General features: G+C 33.8%; 1 protein-coding gene across 6 annotated transcripts in view; it reads right to left on the bottom strand.

Annotated features, from left to right (window-relative positions):
* Nucleotides 1-2302: 2302 nt before the first annotated feature.
* The window catches only part of LOC143225781 (paired box protein Pax-6-like), a 94702-nt gene continuing 83189 nt past the window's right edge, over nt 2303-13815 (bottom strand). For 5 of the 6 annotated variants that reach the window (XM_076455770.1, XM_076455774.1, XM_076455771.1 and 2 more), the window contains 5 exons: nt 12437-12583; nt 11499-11581; nt 5775-5986; nt 4644-4879; nt 2303-4008 (listed from right to left, as the gene is read on the bottom strand). In XM_076455770.1, the coding sequence (XP_076311885.1) occupies nt 3914-4008; nt 4644-4879; nt 5775-5986; nt 11499-11581; nt 12437-12583 (773 nt within the window). In that variant the 3' untranslated portion in view covers nt 2303-3913. The remainder of the gene's footprint in view (nt 4009-4643; nt 4880-5774; nt 5987-11498; nt 11582-12436; nt 12584-13815) is intronic. The other variant, XM_076455772.1, reaches the window with a different exon arrangement.

The following is a 13815-nucleotide window of genomic DNA, read 5'->3' as shown; positions in this document are numbered from 1 at the left end:
AGCATGAACATTCCAGTGGTGAATATGTGGAGCCCAATCATCCAGAGAGCGAGAATAAACCAATACCATTTTCTCAAGAGGCTCTAAATGACTTGTGCAGGGATCTCTATTTAACCAAAGACAAAAGTGAGTTTCTGGCATCAAGAACGTAATATTCTTGAGAAAGGAGTGAAGATAACACTGTACAGGAAACGTACAGAGGGTCTGCTTGCATTATTCACCATGAAGGATGACATATTTTTGTAATGACATCACTGAACTTTTTGAGCAACTGGAAATACCATATGATAACACCAACTGGCGACTTTGCATAGATGCATCCAAGGACAGCATCAAAGCTGTTCTGCTAAACAATGGTAACACTCTGTCTTCTGTTCCCATAGCTTATAGCACAACCATAAAAGAATCATATGAAAATCTGAAAGCAATTCTAACAAGCATACAATATGATGACCATAACTGGCATATTTGTGCAGATTTCAAGGTTGTGGCCATGCTTACTGGCCTTCAGCTTGGCTATACTAAATTTTGCTGCTTCCTGTGCTCATGGAACTCCAGAGCAAGAACTGAACATTATGTACGCAAGGATTGGCCGATCCGAGATGAAATTGAGCAAGGAAAACACAACATCATGCACAAACCACTTGTGAAAAGTGATAGGATTCTTTTACCACCTTTGCATATTAAACTTGGTTTGTTTAAGCAATTTGTGAAAGCCTTGGACAAGGAATCCTCCACATTTGCATATCTTGCAGAGAAGTTCCCTTCCCTGAGTCAAGCTAAAATTAAAGAAGGTATCTTCATAGGTCCCCAAATTCGAAAAAATGTACTTGATGAAACCTTCATCACACATCTCAAGAGAAAAGAGAAGCTTGCCTTTGAGTCATTCAAGAAAGTTTGTGATAACTTCCTGGGAACCATCGTTCAGAAGACTATGTGCAAGTTGTGAATGATCTGCTGAGTCATTATCATGATATTGGATGTAACATGTCTCTAAAAGTTCATGTGCTTTACTCTCATTTGGATTTTTTTGTGGAAAATCTTGGTGATGTGAGTGATGAACATAGCGAGAGATTCCATCAGGATATTTCAGTGATGGAGCGACGATTTAAAGGAAAATGGAACCCTGGCATGTTGGCAGACTAGTGCTGGGGTATAAAAAAAAAGATCACACTCCACACAAGAGGCTTAGAAGAACAAAAGTTGTTTAAACTGACAGGTGTGTGTTTTTAATTCATAACCAATAAATGTTTTGTTATACCAACTAAATTTTTGTTTTGTTTTTGTAACTTTCAGTATTTGCAATGTTGTGTTCAATACGCGATATTTTGCAGTATATTATAAAACATATGGTTCATGGTACAGGAAAACGGTGCCTAATCTGGAGGAATAAAGGTCAGATTTAGAATCAGGACAATTTTTTGACCCAGAAACAAGTCTTACTTAACTTGTACTTTTTTTTTAACCTGATATTTGTTGCACAGTGTCATTGACATTACTTTATCCTACACGCATCGTGTACACGATCCATTTTCTAAACTCACCGTACAAGTGGATCTTTTCCCGACATATTTAAAGTGATGTGAATTATATATGTGGATTAATAGTCAAACTAGATTATCTTTACTGTACAAGTAAATGCCTTAAAAGTCCTTCTCACTGTGTTTTTTTTTTATAAGTTTTAGAATATTTTGTATGAAATACTTATGTCTGACGAATCACAGTAGTACCCTACCATAACCCAACTTATTACTTACGAAGCTAACCACGTCATATAGATGTATTATTTTCCCATTTTTGTAAGACATAATGTATCAGTTGTCACTATGTAGTTACCATCTTGTTTAATCGTTATAAAGAGGTAATATAATTTATCGGTTGTGTAATATAACAGTTTATTTATACATGACTGAACCCTGTTTCTTGTTTAAAATCAAATGTCAGTGAAATACCAAAATAGGTTGGTTTGTTTTTTTACGACGAGGTCAGGGCTACTGTAATGTTCAAATTCTAACGTTATGTGTTTAGAATTAGCTTTACTAAGAACGAAACATTTCATATGTACAATATGTTTTTAATATAAATTTACCATGTCAAGTGAAGCTCGATAACTATTCTTAATATTTGTAGCTCCTTTGAAACTTTTCAGTAATTATCTTTTCCTTCCCAAACTTTATATTATTTTTAATATTCTCATTTTTAAGTATCTGATTCTCTCTCTGTCAAAGTATTCAGTAAAATAGTATCAAAATACGTCGAAATTTACTTCAACATAAGAAAAATGGCAATTGTTCAACAGATATATGTATATATATTTAAACGTTTATTAGTAATAGCAACAAAAATCATAATGATTGAAGAATGAAAGATGCTAAGAAACTAAACGTACATGTTAAAGGATAACAACAGCTGTCTGTAAAACAGACAATTTCACTAACAAAACCAAACCTTTACCCACAAATATAGAAACGAAAAAAAACAACTCATTTTAATGAGTTGTTTTCATTTCTTAAACTCGGACAGAAATAAAGTAGAAAAAATTTAATTTAGTTGTGTCAAGTGGTTTTAGATATAGATATATACAGATTATTAAGGAAAAAATAACCCACCGTAACAGGTATAATTTATCTATCGGTAATATCAAAGAAATTTATATACTTACAAAACTGTTTCAGAACATCCAGTTACTATGAGTGTAAACTATCTGAACATTGTTCGTCGTAAAATGGGCCTTCACACAGGGGCTGCCGGCATTAACACAAGTCCTTATTGCACTGATAGCAAATAAAGTTGTGAGTAAATCTTCTTAATAGTCCTTTACTGTGAGACTTAATGTAGCATATGAGTTCTGAACGTAGCATCTTTATTGCTAGTAAACACTGTAGGATAATCAAATGCATTAATTTATTGTTTGTTTTCGATCTTTTATATTTACTGGTGCAGTAGAATGGCAAATTTTTGGTAAGAGTCAAATAATGAAAAAATAAATAAATAAAACATTGGACATTTTCCAGCAACAACCACTCGATGTAATAAACGTATTCTTATGGTACCTGAATTACAGGAAAAGCGTAGGTCAAAATCTAACAATGCTGTGAAGCGGTCGTTTTCACGCACTGTTCCTTAATGATTGATTTTGTTTCAACTTAACCCTAAAAGTGCAGACCTGCTGACGGATGTATAATGTGGAAATTATCCAATATCTTTGTAAAAACGTGGAATTAATTTTACACTAACTTACAAACTTTTATAATATGCTACAAAGAAGTTGTTAAAAATCATGTTGCAACAACAAATCCGCACTATACTAAATGTTCTTTATTTTAATATAAAAAAGATATATATATATTCAGAGATTTGTTTAGGGGTATTCACGGTCGTTTCAACATTAACTGTACAATATTTTACACCACTTGTAAAATTATACATACAGAGTTGTGTAGCAAGCAAGATATATTTATTTCTGGTTCCAATGTCTGAACTCTTGCATTTGATAAGAAAACTTTACATCTCGAGTTCACAGCTTTTGAGAACAACCAAAAAAGTGTATTACGAACAAAGTACTGACCACTGATAAACCGGAAGGTAAAGGGAGTGTCAGTAATGATGACGTCAACGGATAAAAGTTATTTAATAATATTACAATACATGGTAAATTTCCCAGGTACGGTATTAACTTGTGTTGATATTTTTTGGTACTTCAAGCACAGTGTTTGGGATCTCTTCGATAACAGAATGCTTGCTCTCTTACGTTAACCACAGTCCTGTAAAAATTCAGTTTCGTCAGATCAACCAATCGTAAGTTCCTCAGTTTCACATGGTTCAACCACACGAGTAGTAGTTACAGATGCTAATTAACAGCGTCAAAAGCTAGTCTCTTTCCTGTATATATGTGCTTCTGACGCTCCCAGGGTCACTGGATCCTTGGCCAATAAGCTGTGGACATATTCAGTTCACCAGGCTGGGAGGGAACTTGCAATGGGACAGATAACCCTGGTGATATTAGGCCTAAATTAGAAAAAATAAAGGGAAAGTCTCACATTCAATCTAACCTTCTAATAATCCAACTTAACACACGTTCTGAAAACATATTTAAAACAAAAATACTTATACCTTTTAAACACATAGTTGTATACAGATTTAATAGCATTAAAGAAGTACTAATATACGTATTTGCACTAACTAGAGAAGACATGAAGACTGGCATGCATATAAACAAATCTATATTCATATCTTACTACTAAGATTAGAGTACGATTATTTAGAAACCTATATAATTCTGCGTGACTAATTCACATCATTCAAGAACAACTTAAGTCTGAAATTGCAGAATACTTTATAAATAGGAAGGTTATAAGATTTAGTTCTTACTCCCGTAGAGACGAAAAGCTTACTTACGTAGATCTGAAAATCTGAGGAAAAGGGTTTAAAGCTGTCTAACCTCACCCGAAAAAGGAGCTAACCCTAATTTGATATCTTTGTTCTCTTGGAAAAAAAAGAATTAATGGAAAAATGGCAGTGCTTCTATTGATAGTATTTATTATATCTCTTGAAGGACAGTTTTGCTTAATCGTAATTTCAAAAAAAAATAGAGACCTTGCTGTAATATATTATTACACAAGAATGACCATAATTATCATCACCTGTTGACCCAGCGCTACCATTGTTGACCGTTGCAAATTGACTATTTACAGGCTGCATGACATATGGCTGTGCTGTAGGACAAGAAGGCCTGCTATAGGTGCCAAGGGAGAGAGCGTCATAGTTTCTAGCACTCCCTGATGGCAGCATGCAGGAATAAGATGGTGTTTGTTGCTGAAGACAAGAGCTAGGTGCCATATTGTTGGACATAGAGTAAGTGGACATCGGTGGAATGGAGCTAAACAAAAACAAAGGGAAAAGCCCTTCTATAGATGCATTACTGCTATATTTAAGATAAAGAAAGGGAAAATGTAAACAAAACGAAGTTCTTTTATTATTCTTCAGAGAAAGAAAACCTATTATTGTTTGAATACTCATCCATATGTTACAATATCTATTACGAAAAGTATTAGTAATATATGAAAAGAAACTGTATAGCATTCCCCGTGTTAAAAAAAACCCGATAAGTTTAAATTCCAAGTCGAATCCTAACGAACTGCAAATTGATTCTTTTTAAGAATAGAAATTGAACGTTTTATACTAAAAATGTCATTATGTTAAGGTTCCTTTCATTTTAGTGTATCTTCAAGTTCTGAGATTCTGATATTCACCAATATTTTAGCTTCTTACTGCGTTAATAAATTATATATATATCAAATCTCATACATAATACTTGACAGTAATTTTTGATCAAAGTAATTTACCTACAATAATCAAAACTAAACATTAACTCAGTAAACAAGTTATTGTTATGTTCTTAGCTATAAAAATGGCACTGTTCGTTGCGTAAGTATCCTCGCTCTCAACTACATTGTCGGTCGTAAACTCAATAATCTCTCATCAAATCCAGCCAGCTTCGGAAATTTAGGTTAGTCTTAAATCCATATACTAAGCTAACAATGTGAGATAGTCTTTAAAATGAAAATATAATAAAATATGAAAGCTAATAAAAAATCTATTAGACATTCTAACCTATACTGTTAATAAATACAGCATTAAAGAAAGAGTATTGAAAACATATAAACATTAGTGGTTTGCTTCATATAACTAAATTGAAATAATTGACCATTATATTTCTCTCAGGTGCTAATAAGTACTGTAATTTCGTGAAAATAATAAATTTGTTCCCTTACTTGTAAGAATCGGTCATACTAGCCATTGGTTGTCCTATACCCGGATAGAGAGAATTTGGAAAACCTGAATTCAGAGAGAGTCGAGTAGGAGCAGAATTGGCAGCTGCTGCCGCCACAGCAGCTTGCTCGGCAACCCTCCGCTGGTTTCGTAATTTTTCTTCGCGTCGCCACTTGGCTCTGCGGTTGGAAAACCAGACCTGAACAGAAAGAGCCTGTGGATGTTATTTAGCATCTCACTGCTAGAACCGGGTAGAACATTTTAACTGGTTAAACTAACGTTAAATTCAAATGTTGAATAATCCCTGCGGCATCTCTCACCAGTTCTCATTATCACGAATATTTGTAAACATCCAATGATATCATCTCAATGTCTTATAAGCTTATTTACTTCAACTTTTCACACATGGTAAATATGGAGGTTTTACAAATTATTAATAAATCAGTTCCAAAGGAATCATTGATGTTTTAATAACTCATGAAAATGTCCTAATAATAAAAACAGTCAAAATCTCAGTCTAATATTTCCTGATGGTGTAATAATCTTTATTATCTCTCTCTAACTGAATTTATAGAAAATTTATGTTTATGTAATATTTCCAGTCTATTCAACCTTAATCACTGAAATTTTGATAAGGCAAAGTTTCTCTGGGGAACTGTTTAACCTTAGGTTATCTTTGTATTATAATTTTTAGGTTATGACTGATTTGTTTTTGTTTTACTTTTTGTAATTCTTAGGGTGACTCTATAATACTTGGTTACAATTTACAATCTCTCCTTCAAGGCTTGACACTAACATTTTGACCACTTGACCTGAGGGTAACCTTTGTAAAACATTTGCTTGTCCGCACTTAGGGGTCACTATCCCAAATAAAAACTGCAATAGACTGACAACAGACAGAGATACCATTTCATTAACTGATTTCAATAATAAAACACAAGTATAACATAATAAGCATTTTAATATCTGTAAAACTAAACACTTCAAAATATAATACTCAATAAAAGCACTGAAACTTTCAGTTGTTTGTAGTTACTCTACATACAATGATTATAAGCATCTTCATCATCAGGTAAGTGTCACTTAAGCATGTTAATTATCCTGGTAGACCAGACTAGACAGACTAGAAGTAGTCTAAAAGTGGACTAGTACTGAGTAACACCTGTAAACAGTTACTCTGGTAAGTACTAGGTAGACTAGACTTAGCCATCAAGGTATTCAGGCCTCCTGGTACGACGAGATTGAGTCCACCAGTACTCCACTACTCTCCTGGAGTCAAACTCAGTTAATGTTGGACCATCCATTGCTATCCTCATAAGCATGGATAGCGTGACTGGATCTAGACTGGCTCTCCAGTCATGACTGATTTTCTTCACAATGTAAAATCCCCTTTTACAACATGCTGTGTTCATTAGCAGTGTGAGAATGATTTGTACCAAAAGGCACAAATTTGGGAATCTGTCGGAAAATTGGAGAAAAATCCAATTCCAGAAGTGGTAAAGGTCCATGCCTCGAACACTGTTTCGCCTCTGAGAGAACGTCTTTAGGTTAAGCCACTCACGTAATGCTGCAGCATTATCATAGCCTACAACCCGAAGAGGTTGTTCAGAATGAGCTGCCACAGTGTTAATTTGATCTACCCCAAACACAACAAGAGCTACTTGAGGTTCATTGGAAGGCTAGTCTCTTGGATCGAGCACCATGGCCGCCTACACTGGCTCCTTCTCCACAGAGGGTCTAAATCTCTTCTGAGTATGATCTTTGACTCTCTGCAATATGCGTTCTTTCGCAATTTCAAACTGTTGAAGATCCTACTCATGTTTAGTGAGCTCAATCTCTTGCCACTGATTGCCTTCACCAATATCTTGGATCAAGTGTTTTATATTTTCTCCATTCATATGCTTGAAGCCCTCTATAGCAAGAACAAAGGTATTTAGTGCATCAAGTGAGCTAGTTAGAATAGCCTGATCGTGTTGGAAGCTTAAGCTCAATAGTGACGATCCATACAAGATATCAAGTATGAAATGCATATACAACAAAGTCTTGTATTTTTTCATGTCCTGTTGGTTTTTTCTAGCTCTCCCAACCACTATAGCACTAGCATCTTTTGACTCAGCTATATGGTCTAAATGCATATATATGGATTTGAATTTTTTGTTCAGCAAAACTTCAAGTGCTCTATAAAGATGAGGAGTCCATCTTGTCCCTAGGATGTTCACAGATTTTAATGTTTTTTTCTTCTAGAGTATCACTGACACTTTTTAATTCCCTGCTTGCTTTGGCACTCAAACGATACAGTTTGTAAAGGTCTTTTATGTCCAATAAAAACTTTTCTTCCTTCACAGCATCCAACAGTCCCCTTTCAAACAAGTGGGCCACACACTACACACCAACTAACCATGGTATTCCATCTCTAGTAAGAAGTGCGATTAGTCCATTTTCTGCTCCAGTATTGATGAAAGCACCATCAGTCCCTGTACTGGTTGTCTTTCTTTTCCAGTTCTCCACACCAACTGTCTCAAATGTTTTTTTCAATTGCTGTTTTTAATCCTGTGGCGGTACCACTGGGTGGGGCCTGCAAGTCAAAAAATTTTGTAACATTTCCTGCCTTAATAAATTTAACAAATACAATTTCTTCTTCAATTACTTCAGTGTCTGCAGATCTATGTGACATGAAGGAAAACACTGCAGCATTGTTAAGGTCTGCACACAGATCTTGCATCATGATGTCATAAATACATGTAATAAAGTTCTTCGCTGATTTGTCATTTATGTACGTGTCTCCCAGCTGCACTCCATTTATTTTCTGTAACTCACATAAAAAACCCAAAACGAAAAAACGGCTGTTCAGTTACTACTAAGTAATAGGCGGTAGTGAAAAGTTTTTCCAGTTTCTCAAGCTGATAAGCATGTAAATTTCTCATGCATAGTTCCATCGGCTGAACCTGTGAGTTAGCTTTAGCATTGGCAGCTTGAACACACGTAGTATACCTGCCACTTATATCGTGGGCTTAGATCAATTGTAGATGAAAATTACTGGTACTTTTTACAAAGACACTATCTCCCTGGCACACGTTTTTGTGGCTTTTGCGTACCTTCCAAAACATTTCATTAGTTTCTTGATCAAACTCTAACCAAGGGAATTATTTTTCCCATTTCGGCAGGTAACTCTGAGATCGCTTCTCCAAGCCATACTTTTCATTGCGTTCCTCCGAAGACAATGGATGTCCCCGCTGACTGCTTGGTCTTGCTGCCTTGACGGCAGAAATGGCCCCACACTGACCACTGACACTCACGGTGGTGCCTGCTTTTAACTCGACTATTTTATCATTCTCATTCCTGACAGCTTCACTACAGAGTTCCTTTCACTTTGTACAACTGTTGTCTTTAAATATCACTTTCTGTATTCAATTCTAATCTCTCATCATCAGATTTCCTTCGCTTTTTGAAATATTTTAACAAAGCCATATTCTTTGCTAAAACTACACATTAACTACAGACAACAACGGCTGTTCCGTTTATTGGACGCACGGACTTATTGGGCTAAGTAAATTACATGGAGACAGCCAGATATCGGAGGGAGGATGTCTATTCACAAAAATCTCTGGCCCTGAAACCCCATGACCCGAAGGTGATGTCATCGGCACACGTAAACTACTGAAGGCTCTTCAATTTAGATTACACACGGACCTTGTAATCTACATGCTACAACATGTGTCGTCGGTGCGGCAGGGGGAGAGTGTCTAATGAAAGAAATCGCAATAAATATGCAAAAACGACTCGTTTTTGCATATTTATTTCACTACAGGTGGGTTTTTTCGACATCAGTGAAAGAAATCGCAACTTGTTTGCCCGACTTTTAATTTCATTACATGCTATTATCGCTCATTATCAGCAAAAATCCGTTAAAAATAACCAATAAAACAATTATTTATACGTAAAATATCACTTGCGCGCTCGGAAAATAGACATAGTAAGGATTGTTGTCCGCAGGTAACATTAACATACCTCGGGACGTCAGGCAGTCGTTAATTTCGAGACCTCAAGGGCTTCTTGTATATTTTGGTTGCATTTCTTGGGCCATCTTTGTATTATTTTTTTTTTTTTGCAATTTTTAGCCATTTCTGTTATGCTTGGTTGCAATTTCTTTGAAAGTTACCTTTTTAGATTCTTATTTTTACTTTTCTATAAATATTAGAGTGATAAATCTCAAGGTTCTATATCTTTGAAATCCATTATAATCTACGTTTCATATTGTACGATACAAAAGTTTGTTCAGACTGTAATATGTTTTTACAACTCGTTGCCCAAAAATTTTACGTTTGGTCTTTGGTTGCTCAGCCATAAGTCATAGAGCTTATAACTCTAAAAATTAGTTTTTGATACCCGAAAATGGCAGAACACATATTGTCCATTGTTCAGCTTTGCGCTTAACGACAACAAAAAAGCTTTAATGTTTGTACTTTAGTCTAATTCTTTACATAGAGTCGTAATACTTTTTTGAAAATGTAAATATATTTTTTCTGCTTTATCGGTGGGATTGATGACACATGAATTTTTAAATAATCTAAAAACTCAGTAACTTCTTTTTGATTCTTAATACGTTCATTGTTGTTCAAAGAGAATTTATGTCTACAAATTAGGCCTAATTTACCCATTTTCTAAATAGGGGTACTTTAAACTTTTCTTATTACATTTAGTTAACACTTAACTGAGCAATTTTATAATCACTTAATGCTTTACTAAATAATTCTAAGGTACTCACAGAATGTAGCACTTCCGCTCATTAATAATCGCAAAGTTTCGTTAGTTACAATGTCACGGTTACTGGTGAGCACGTGGTCAATAGGAGAATAATGTAAGGAGATAAATTATAGTCCCATTCAAAAGATAAAATGTCGGAAATATCCTCAATAGTTATATTATCTAACACTTTATTATTTATAAATATCCTACTACTTATGGTGATTCTGCAGTAATAGCTAGCGGATGTGTATTTAAATTTCCAATTGTTAGGTAATAACTGTCATGTAATAGTGTCTGTGATTACAAATGGGCACGAGTTGGCCTTGTGGTAGAGCTCTGGATTTCGAAGCTGGCCTAAAGGTTTCAAATCCTTGTGATATCACAAAATATCTTCGCATATTCAGCTGACGATGCGTTATAGGACTGACAGTCAATTACTTAGCATGGACGATGATTGATACTAACTGCTAACCATCCCTCTATCCAGTATCAAATTAAGGAGGGCAGCAAATAGTTTTACTAGCATTACCATAAATTCAAAAATACAAATAACGACCATAGATTTTAATTTAATTAATTCTATGCCTCTATTAATACATGGAATTATAAGGTAAATCTTACCTTTACGTTATTAAATGTTGTTATTCCAGGTTTAACAGCTTAGTTTAAATTGAACTTAATGACACAATATTCATATTGAATGATTAAAAGTAAGTGTATTAGCAGAGAGCTCTTTTAAGGTATTGTGTAAACCTCAGAGGCTTTTAGTTAGATAAACTTCTAGGAGTTATCATAGTAAACTCTTCTATTATTTATTCTTGTTTGTTGTGTTTGCATATGATCGTTTGAGAAAATTACGGATTATGTAACAATATTTATTTTTAGAGAGACACCTTATATAGTATTTAATTACTTATAGCTATTTGTGAAAAGGAAAACATCTTATATCTCTCTAATTATATAAATATTTAATTTATTACCTGTATTCTAGCCTCTGGTAAGTCTATTTTGGCTGCCAACCGTTCGCGGGCAAATACGTCTGGATAATGAGTTCTTTCAAACTCTGTTGGCAAAATATTCATAAATATATTTGTGACTACCATATAACCGATTATTGTGTTTTGAAATGTAATTTTTAACGTACAATTTGATACCAGTTATAAGTACACCTTTACAATAACAAACATTCTGAGTAAGGAATGTAGTGTTAAAAATACTTTATATTACATATAACTATACATAATTACTCTTGAAGAAAAACTCTTATGCCATCTCTGATTATATAAATATTAAATAATTTATTACCTGTATCCTAGCCTCTAGTACAATCACTATTCTGAATAATTTTTGACAGGTATTTCTGTTAGGTCTGTTTCATGAAAATTGAGTTTGCTCTTACGAAGTGTTAGAGATACAAGAAAAATTAGTAAGTGATATTGTTGTGTAAGCATCTACAGTGAATCTAAACCTATCAATAAGCGTTAGTTAAGTTAATCGAAAACATTGTGGTAAAAATAATGAAACTTATTTGCTACCATTCAGTGTATTAGAGTTTATGCTATTATTTTAACCGAATAATGAGAAAGAACCAGTCCAACTTGAGGATAATTACATGTGTGGTTGAAACGATGTAGTTTTTAATAAAATTAATTTACTCATTTAAAGCTGTTTACTTCATATTTAACTAATAAAAGTTAACAATTATTGTAAATATTCTACCTTATATTCTGTGACATTGGCAAATGTCTTAAATATTGAAGTATCAGGTATCCCAAGTAGATGTGTTCTCGTTATTTATAACTTACATAGGCCTAAGACTCTTGGAAGAGATGCGTCAAACATCTGTAATAGACCTAACATCTAATAACCTAAGCAGAAATATCTGAATTCATGAAATCCATTCGTTTTAATTGTTTACCTTTTTCTAAAGCTTCAATCTGCTCTGGAGTGAATGAAGTTCGATTTCTCTGTAACTTTCTTTTTAACCGCAGTCTCGCCTCGTTTTCTTCGTCACCACTTCCGCCAGGGTCACTCCGACTAGAACTATCATGTACACTGCCGCCTTCTAGAAATTGTATTTAATGCATTCTTTATTACTAAATTGCACATTACTTTTGACAATAAAGAAAATTACTCCAAAAATTAATTATCCCATTTCTCATGTTAAAAAATATATATACAATATCGTGAACATATTAAAACTGATGTTTTCAGTGGCGTTCGAATTGTGTATTTAATATAATCTATAAGACCTGATGAAGGCGTAAGGTGAAACGTTAATTATGATATATTAGTCATTAACCATGAAAATGGATTTCACAAAAATTCTAATAGAACATAAAAGCAAAAATATCTTCAAAATAGGCTTCTTCTTTAAACAACACTCAAAAATTTCTATCTCAAATAGCTAAGGCTACAAAAATATTGATAATTGCAAAAAAGAAAAGTCAGTTTTTCGATTTTTAGACAAAATTCATTCGTTCGATTTTAATATTATTATCATTATTATTAATTTTATTATTGTTTCACAAGCCTACCGAAAAAAAAACTGCTATGAATGTGTATTCAAATCTCGACAAAGCTACTATAAAAAAAGCCTGTGTAGGTCGTAGAACTACTCTTATGTTGGTTCTTGAAGGAGAAAGAGAGATTTTATTAGTTTTTTTTTATCGCTGACGACCAAGTTCTTTTCCAAAGTGTTTAAAGCATTGAATTCTACTGCAAAAACGGCTAGATATACTGCACCAAAATCTATGCATTGCTACTAAACAAATTCCTGCGAAAGTCGTGGTGATTCTTGAAAGTCGAGATTTCCACCTTTTAAAATTTTCCAAGTTCTTCTTCTTTACTAATATAAGCTCTTCGAAACCATTTAAGACCCCTTATACTGGTTTTAAATGTTTAGTTTTATTAGAGTAAATGCGTGTATTTATTATAATGTCTCCAACATTATTGTTGTTGATCATAGTTTTATAAGCCGCTACAGAAAAAACGACTACAAATATTTTACTGAAACCAGAACAATAGCAGTGAATGTCGTATTGAGTATGTCAAAGAGTAGTTTTAAAATTAATTTAAACACCTTCGTTTTTTCTAATTGAAAAATTTCTCTAAGTCCTTCACTATCCATCACTGAAAAAATACGGAGTTTTACTAATGAATATTAATTGGAAAATAATTTGTACAACTTATAGCGGCTTAATTGGAAACTGCCACGTTGGAAACTCATCATTTCTCGAGTTCATTGTTGTACTTTGCCCCTACATGGTTTTGATGGTCTCTATTTTTCCCTATTAA

The sequence above is a fragment of the Tachypleus tridentatus genome, chromosome 9 (genome assembly GCF_004210375.1).
Source record: "Tachypleus tridentatus isolate NWPU-2018 chromosome 9, ASM421037v1, whole genome shotgun sequence".
Classification (NCBI taxonomy): domain Eukaryota; kingdom Metazoa; phylum Arthropoda; class Merostomata; order Xiphosura; family Limulidae; genus Tachypleus; species Tachypleus tridentatus.
Note: the sequence above shows the minus strand (reverse complement) of the source record. Positions and strands in the feature narration are given on the sequence as shown.